Genomic DNA, 9,131 nt, shown 5'->3' on the forward strand with positions numbered 1-9,131 from the left:
AATACAGCAGGTTGTTTAGGAAAAACACTGTTAAAAAAGTTCAAATTAGAACCTTTTAAGCTGTTCTATCTATAGACCCTAAATAGTTATACAAAGAACCCAAATGGTTATGCAAAGATTAGAAAGAACCATTTAGACATGAAAAATGTTCTGTTAATGCCAGAAAGAAGCATGGGTTCCTGCAATCCAGCGAACCCCTAAAACCCTAGCTGTACTGTATGTAAAACACTTAGAACTGGTTTTTTTTCTAAGAGTGGAGCTTTAACAAGAAAAAAACATTCAACAAAATTCATGAGTATATGTTTTATTTACTGAATATAGCTGTTCGCAAAATATATACTATCGTCAGCAACATTATTTTACTACACTACAGCTACTATATCTTTCTTTGTTTATTAAATATAATACATTCTGTTGCAAAAATGGGGGCGATTTATTACTCAAAATTTGGTTTCCTTTGCATTTAATGACCGTATGTTTCTTATAAATGAACTCCTTTATTAACTCAATCTCTTACGGTTAGATTACACATGCATCAAATTGGAGAAAAAATACTAATCTAGACGCCTATGCGTTAACCGACAAAACTCCCTTCATTCAGCTAAATTACACTCATTAGGGCATATTGCTCTCATATATTGCCTCCTCGCAACGCGGCGAGTAAAATTAGGAAGTAAATTCGATGTCTAAATTTGTTACAAATTAGCGAAAGAAAGGCGGCAAATTACAGATCCGTGGTTTGTGCAATTCTAAATGGTCGGGTAATTACTTACATACCGCCGAGGTATCGCTCAATCGTAAAACCTCATTTCCGCGCTGGTAACTCATTTAAACTAGACTACGTCATAGACACGTGACTAACTGTGAATGTATACACACACGAGACTTTTTTTCCTCTCTCGCTTATACTGCTTTTATAGTTCTCCTTATTTGCATGCATCTGGTAGTCAATGCGAACGGCATTAATCTATCGCAGCAGTAATTTACAAAAGTGCGGGTCTTGAGCTATGTTTGTTGTATGGCACAAGTGGGAATTTCAAATTATACGAAATGTGACACATAAACCCGCGACAACGTTATCAGTGATCTTGAGGTTTGAAATTTCGCCTCGCCAGGAGATTGTTCTACGAGATAAGCTGTCATGCAGCTGCAGGTTACTGAGTTTCCATCACTACTTGGATTAACCTCGGATTGAATGCCATCTTACAGTTCTTTATCACTTGCCACTTAAAGTCCATCGGGTAAAGAGTGAAGAGCCAGAGATTTTTTATTCGGATTCATTTTTCTAAGCAGTCGGTACAAATCTGTTGTACAATCACACTGACTTACAAGATGGATATACTTGTATTAACAAACATAACGCCTCTTGTATTCCTGTATATTTTACTGACTTTAAGTCGTCATGTTCAAGCTAAAGTAACAGTGACAACTACTGCACCAATGGCAAATGTTGACGAAGGTGGGATCTTATCCGTACATTGTGAAGTTAGCAACTTGCAGGAAGGTCAGAGGGTCACGCTGGTGAGACAAACAATTGGTGCTACAACTGTAGAAGATCTTACATCGAATGATCTTGTCCAAACTAACGACGACGAAAGAGTTTTTCTCGCTGTACGACAACTACCCGGAAACACTAAAGTGTACTTTTTGTCTATAATTGAAGTGAGACGATCGGACCAAGCTAAATATTCTTGTAGAGTCACAACTAGCACTATAGACGCAGTTGTGATATCCGCAAGAGACTCTGTTGATATCAAAGTGAATTATTTTCCAGATGATACGAACCCAAAATGTACTCACAACCTTAGTGGTGACTTAAATACTGTTGACGTCCAAGAAGGAGACATGTTAACATTGAATTGTACTTCAGCACGTGGTAACCCCATGGTATCTGTTCACTGGATGCGATCTGAGACTGAACTGAAGAGTGAAACTCACATACCTTCAGGATCGACGTCAACTGTTTCTGGTATTCTACGTTTTCAAGCAACCAGACATGATGATAAATCTATCTTTATGTGTCAGATTAGAAGCCAGGCTTTTCCTGGTAGTTTAAGTAGCTGCCATATTGGTCCTCTTACGGTGCGTTATGAATCCACCAATGTTGTTGACATACATGCACCGGTTCAAGTAACTTCTGATTTACAAGCAACTACTACTATTACTTCGATCAGCACTAAAAAACCTTTTGCATTTGATGAAAGTAGTCACTGTAAAGACGTTTGTTCATTAACATCGGGACCTGGGTTTTACTGGGTTATTTCAACTATAATCGTTGGATGTTTAGCGCTTTTATTTCTTATCATTGGTTGCGTACTGTTGTTAAAATACTGTCGAATGACTAGTAGTCATTATGAGGACCAGTTCTTGCCAACAACAAGGCAGGATGATTTTTATGAGAAACTTCAATATGGAAATACTCGAGAAGAAATGGTATATATGAGCCTTGGTAATTCAAATCGAATGAAAGGAGGAAAGGGAAATAATGAAGTACATTACTGTCTGGCGCCGAACAAAGCATCATACGTGGGCTCCGTCCGACCACTAACTGAATAAAACTGTAATTGTATAGTAATTATTGTAATTATTTTATAACAAAATAAATTCATTGTATTGTATTCAATCGAAACTATTCATTTTCCCCAAGATGATTCTGCTAAAGGAATAAAGGTCAAATTTGTTTCAATTTAATTCATTTGCCCATTGTATGTGGGTCATTTAAAATAAGATTCTAATATACCCTAAGTGCTGTATGTATGCAGGTAAAAGTAAAAGCCTTATATGAAGGAACAATATGCTTTGTAAACACTACGCATGGGCCCATTACTAAGCAAACTCATTACTAGCGGAATATTATGTCTTAAGTGGAGAAAATTAGATTACGAGGGTTGCCATTAGTAAAATTAGCCAGTCAGCATGGTCAATGCAGCCTTTCTTGTACCGAAACAGCATTACAGTAATTTGATATATCATTGAGTTTCGTACTAATGTACTCTTAAGTGGGTATAGCGAAATCTGTTTGAACAACAGCGCATTGAGCCGGAAGGTAATATGTTGACTAAGGTGATGGGTCCAAAATTCTACCGCGCGATTACGGTTGAAGGGAACTGAGGGGGAAAGCAAAAGGATTTGCTTGGGTAAGAAAAAGGAAAAAGATGACGATGAACGGTTGCTTTATAAAATAAAACTCATCATTTGGTACGGTTGATTAAATGAAAATGTGGTTAAATAATGCCTTGAGAATGAAAACAAGCGTGATGGCCCCGAAACCTGGATACAGAACTACAAAAATACCGATATAAATGGAGTGAGACAGGGAAGGGTCAATAGTTTATCAAGTAGTTTTACATTGTTTAAAAAGGTAAAATGCTTACATTCTTCAAAGTTACTGTAAATTGCGACTATAAGATGATCTTAGAGATAAACAGGTTGATGGCCAATTTGAATTTCCCATATAAGTCATATAAACTTCTATGATTTTGGTCAAATTTTAATTTTGTTATTTTTTGACAAAAATATGAAATAATATTAGTCAGGCAGGTTTTTTTTGTCCATTTTAAGCAGAATAATTAGGTAAAATGAAACTTAAAAGAAAACCCTTTAACGGCTCAACTATGGGGATCGATTCAAACTGCCCTGTTGTCCTTAAACACAACAAATTTACTTGATTACAATAGAGCTATAGAGCGTAAGTTGGGACATGTGTAAACAGTATGCCAAAAAATAGGTTTGAACCCTATTAACTAAATTCATTTAAGAAATCATATTCATAATGTATGGCTTTAATGGCTGTAAATGTACAAGTGCTTAGAATAGTACGTCAACGGTTTATTCTGTGATGGGACTTAGATATATCCACTCACATATACCACTTGTATACCTTATGGTTTTGTGAGATGGTTATAAACTGTATGCCCATGCACCACATCACGAAATGCGATATACCTGTGGTATAAATTTAAACAACACCCAACGCTTTGGGCATTTTGGATTTTGCATTATTTTACTCATGTTTCGGGGCTTCCATGTTTTGCCACAAAGTTAATGTTATATACTTTAAAATCAAATCTTTTCCTTGAATGCTGACCATCGTTTATGTAATTCGGAATGAGACATTTCATCCAATGCACATTGGATGTGATAACAAAAGGTTCAAAATGCGAATCATCCTGTTATCAAAATGGAGTCTGATTTGAACAGAAGAATTTTTAAGACTTCATTCCAAAATATCCTTCATGCTAAGTTATGTCATTTTTAATACTATACTATTCCAATGTACTACATAATACATACCCTTTTTGACACGTGTCTAAACTTCAAACTAAGGGGTGTCGGCATGTTGAAAGCATATAAATACTAGCCAATTTTTGTATTTCAAAAGACAAACTCCAACAGTTAAAAATATGTATCTACACATTAATCCGAAATAAACTGAACTTCTGTCTATTGAATTATTGAATGTTTAAAACTGTGTCATTCTTGTACATGTTAAGGTAGTATTTCCTATGTACAAAATGTGTCTTTATGAGGTTTCGTATCCATAGTATCCAACTTCATCCACATGACCATAAAGGAACCTCATCCACATGATCAAAAAGACACAATGTGGACAAATTATACTCTATAAAGGCAAGTGTTAATGGTAAGAGTATAACGTTTTTCAACACCCCAGCAAACACAAAACGTTTTAAAACGTTTTAAACAGGTTATATTTTGGGTTCTTTTGGTTTTGGAAAAAATGTTTTAATAACATTAAAATGTCGGGTTGTATAAAGGTCAAGAAAAAGTTTTAAAACGTTATGTATGAAAGCACTACAAAACTATTTTAAAAATATTTTCAAAATGTTATTGTAAAATATTCTTTTGCAAACATTTTTTGCCAAATATTTTGTCAACACTTCAATAACACTATATTAGAATATTTGCAGGAGTTTATCAAAAATGTTTTTAAATGTATTGAAAACGTTTTATACCCTTTATATACCCTTTATAACCCGACATTTAAACGATTTTTGGCAACCTTTTCTAACCTTTAGCGAATGATGTCGAACATATTTTGTCCATATACATTACATTACACGCAAAATATAGAAGACGATGACACTATAGTGTTATATTATTAAAACTTATTCAGCACTCCACCCCACCATATCTCGTTTCAGTGTTGTAATAATATTTAACACTTCAACATGATTTTGTCGATAGAGTGTTAATTGCATCCTCTGAAAATGTTAAAGTGTTTTATTATTAACACTGAAAAATGTTATTAATGGTGTTTAAGTGCACAAGAAGAAAAAGAAGAAAAATTAAAATCTTTCAAATACCAATCCCTTCCTTAAGGTGGTACTATACACCCCTTGATAAATTAAATTTTTGCATTTTTCTCAAAAAATATTAACACACTGGTAACAAAAGTTATGTATATTATAGGGGAAAGGAATCCAGTTACTACACTGGAATTGCAGTGACTCAAGACAAGCGGTACGTTATTTATGATAAGAAAAGAGGTATCGCTATAGAATGTGCCTCATTTCTTAACATAATGAACCACTTGTCTAGAATCACTGAAATTTCAGTGAAGTAATTGGATTCCTTGCCCCTATAATATACATAACTTTTGCAGTGTGTAGTTATTTTTTGAGAAAAATGCAAAATGCAAAAATTAGTCACACAATTTATTAAGGGGTGTAGTACCACCTTAAAGCCCCTTTAAATGACATTACCGCGATTACATCAATTCTAAATTAAACCTACTGGCATTGTATATTCAAAAGAAAACGTCTCCAATAATCTACCACTTATCAAAGATAGTGTTTTCATAATGCTGTATTTGCAATTACAAGAACATTATACCGAAAGCAAACAAATCAACATTCATAACAAAAGAGGGTATCATATTCATATGCTTGTGTTTTGATACGCCCTTTTATCTTGGTAGTGATATTCATGTCTCATGATTGTAACATTAAAATTGATGTTTATATGGATTGCGTGCTAGTCATAGACTTTTTAACATAAAAGTTTAAGTTTTGAGATATTTTCTCAAAATATCAAGAGCTATCTCAAGAGCCACTGAACCAATACTAGGCTTGTTTGTACTCATTTTGATGCATTTTTCATGCTTATGCCAAATAGGATCATGTTAATGTACAATTCTGAAATTTTTGAATTTTTAAAGAAAATTTGAAACTTGTCGTCTGCAGCCGACACCAGCGTGGAGAGGGTTTTCCATAAATTAACCCGATTATCGTTATAAACTATATAAAAAAGAGTAAGTTTTAAAATAGCAATAAGACACATTGGCTAATCACTGTGGCTCATACGATTTTCAGAATATGCATACTTTTATTTTGTTCAAACTTTTCTTACATTAGAGTTATGACGAAAAGACAGCATTTCCTTAAAGGTTTTGATTTCCCTCGCAAAAAAAACACAACAAAAACAACAAAACAAAATAAACAACGAAAACATTACATTATAATGAGCACGTTACATGTTTTGGTTGTCATTCATCCAGGTATAATTATAAATTAATTGAAACTCATAAAACTAGTCAACTGGACTCGCGTTTAATCTATCAGTATCGCACCTTATCCTATGTGCATCTTCAAGCTGATGTTGATTTGGCAGCAATTGTGACGTGTCATGTCAAAAGGAGACACTTTTGGGCAGGTTATCAATTTTCAGTTTTTTACATATCTAAAATATAGATATATTTTGCTCCACAATGCCGTTTTCCCCAATAATATTGGACATTCCTAAATGAAGATATTGAGTTCGTAAGTTATGGTATTTTAATACACACCTATGACGTCGCGCTATTGTTTTACCGCTCCATTATTTTCCACGAATGGAGCGATGATCACAATAACACGCCATTCGTAAATGCCTTTCTCTTTTCTCTGAAAAGCAAATACTTTTCAGGGAAAAAGTACTGGCATTTACGAATGTAGTGTTAATATCAATTGCACTCTTGAAAAGCAAGTATTTGCGAAAAGTGCGGTATTGTTATCATCACTTCGTTCATGCAAAACAATGATACGAAAAACAAGAAGAAAATGATTTTCATTAATACAATAAATTGAGGAAGCGGATAGCAACATTTGCACAGTATTGTCATGGGACCTGAGAGCACATCAGACATATCGAATTGCATGCTGAATACGAGGATTGTCCCTATATCTAATAATAATAATAATTTTGATTTCGTGAAATTCGCGATATAATACAAATTATTAAAATTTCATATTTTTTATATTTTTCCAAATTTAACAGTCCTCGAAGTAAACTTTATAAATCTAATGATATGTAATTAAACTATAGGCCTATGTAGCTGGGATGAAAAGCCGACTCAATTGAAAATTTGACCTTTCATATAGAACTTAAACATTTGTTTCCAAAAAGACCTACATTTTTAGTGTTTTGAGGAAAAAATCTATATCTTTAATAATGAAGGTCACAATTTTCATATGATTGACGGCTGTTCAACCCAACTTCCTACTATTTACTGCATATCGTTAGATTTATACAATTTACTTTGAGGACTGTTAAATTTCAAAAATATCAATTTTTAATAATTTGCCTTAAAATGTGTATTGTATCGCGAATTTAATAAAAATCTAAATTATTTGATATCAGAAGGATGTGTCTGATTTGCTCTTAGGTGCCACAAAAAAAATACGTAAAAACGTCGCTATCCGAGCCCTTACAATGCAATCTGTGAAAAGTAAGTCAAGATCAAAACGGGCAGGTTAAATTGTTGGCTAAGTACGTTGTACTTATTATGCAAGATGTGTTTTACCCTCACTTAGGCTTTACTTCGTAGGCCTTTACTTTTTCTTTCTACGCTTACTGTTTTTTATAACATTTTTTTTCCTTCTTTATATTTTTATACGTTTTCAGTGGCTTAGGCCCTACATAATAATTTGTCATATTTTGGGCAACATTGCTACATATACATAATACACATTCTGTATCAATGTATTTAGGCCTATGAATCTGTTTATTTTCAAATCGTTCTCTTCGGGCATGTTTAATAATGATAAAAGCCACAGTAGGTCTATTTTCTGTATAATTTTTATTTGTCATTAGTATATCTGATGTTTCATCTGATGGTATTTTGGCATGCTTGAATATTTACTTACATCGATCAGTAGGCCTATCCGATACCGTAAAACGGGTAACTTTGGGCACTTTTCAGAGTTTTTAAACCACTGCTTCCAAACAAAACCAAATATATTTCTAATTATCTCTTTTTATGACGTTAGGGTTCCTTCTACACCTTGAAGTTGAAAAAGATTTTGAATAATTTTGAAAGGGTGCCCTAGGGGTTGAAAATAGCCTGACCAAAGTTACCCCGCATTTGGGGCAACTTTGGTCAGAGTATTACATTCCATGAAGAAAAGAAAATGAAAAAAATTGATCTTCGCTGTATATGGGCAAGGTTTTGTTTTTTGTGACATTTGTCCCCATGCAAAATTAAGCAAGCACGCATCCTTGCTCACAAATATCGATTTTTATTTTGTCTGAAAAAAATGTAAAAAATGCTCATTTTGGTCAAAAATGCCAATATTTTCGTAACTTTCAAAGAAATTGGACATAAGCGACTTCTTCCAAATATATTTCTTAACAAATTGAGACCAAATATGACTAAAAACAATATTGCTGTACGGAAATATGACCATTTAAAAAATATATTTGAACGACCAAAGTTACCCCGCTTACCGAAGTTACCCCCATTTTACGGTAATTAAATATTACAATGTTAGGGACGCTCCATTTGATTTCGGAAGGGGACTGGAAGTTGAGGTGGCTTTTATTTCGCGTCGAAGGCGGCGAAGTTTGTTTTGTTTTTTGCCGACAAAGTTCAAGGACAATAATAGGCCTAGGTAAAATGTGTTGTAGTACATTAAAAATTTTCGTACCTTTTCGTACCTGATTTTGGTCCTTCTGCTGCGAATCAACGATATATATCCTCGGAATGATTCCATCACAAAATTATCCATGATAAACAATAGTGTCCATAATTGCATGGTTGTTCCAAAATCGTAAACTCGATTCACAGAGAAGAGTATCATTGCTCAGGTATAGCGATAGGTGTAGTTTTCTTGAGGTTGACAACTGTAATGACC

General features: G+C 33.9%; 1 protein-coding gene across 1 annotated transcript; it reads left to right on the top strand.

The window, feature by feature from the left end:
- Nucleotides 1–921: 921 nt before the first annotated feature.
- Nucleotides 922–4,431, top strand: LOC140168628 (uncharacterized). The gene has a single exon (XM_072192034.1). It carries the CDS (start codon nt 1,333–1,335, stop codon nt 2,554–2,556), a length of 1,224 nt encoding a protein of 407 aa, XP_072048135.1. The 5' UTR covers nt 922–1,332; the 3' UTR covers nt 2,557–4,431.
- The last annotated feature ends 4,700 nt before the right edge of the window (nt 4,432–9,131 follow it).

This window comes from Amphiura filiformis, chromosome 13 (genome assembly GCF_039555335.1).
Source record: "Amphiura filiformis chromosome 13, Afil_fr2py, whole genome shotgun sequence".
NCBI lineage: Eukaryota > Metazoa > Echinodermata > Ophiuroidea > Amphilepidida > Amphiuridae > Amphiura > Amphiura filiformis.

Excerpts from the sequence above, each read along its gene's own strand:
- LOC140168628 (XM_072192034.1), top strand. The coding sequence starts at position 1,333 with ATGGATATACTTGTATTAACAAACATAACGCCTCTTGTATTCCTGTAT.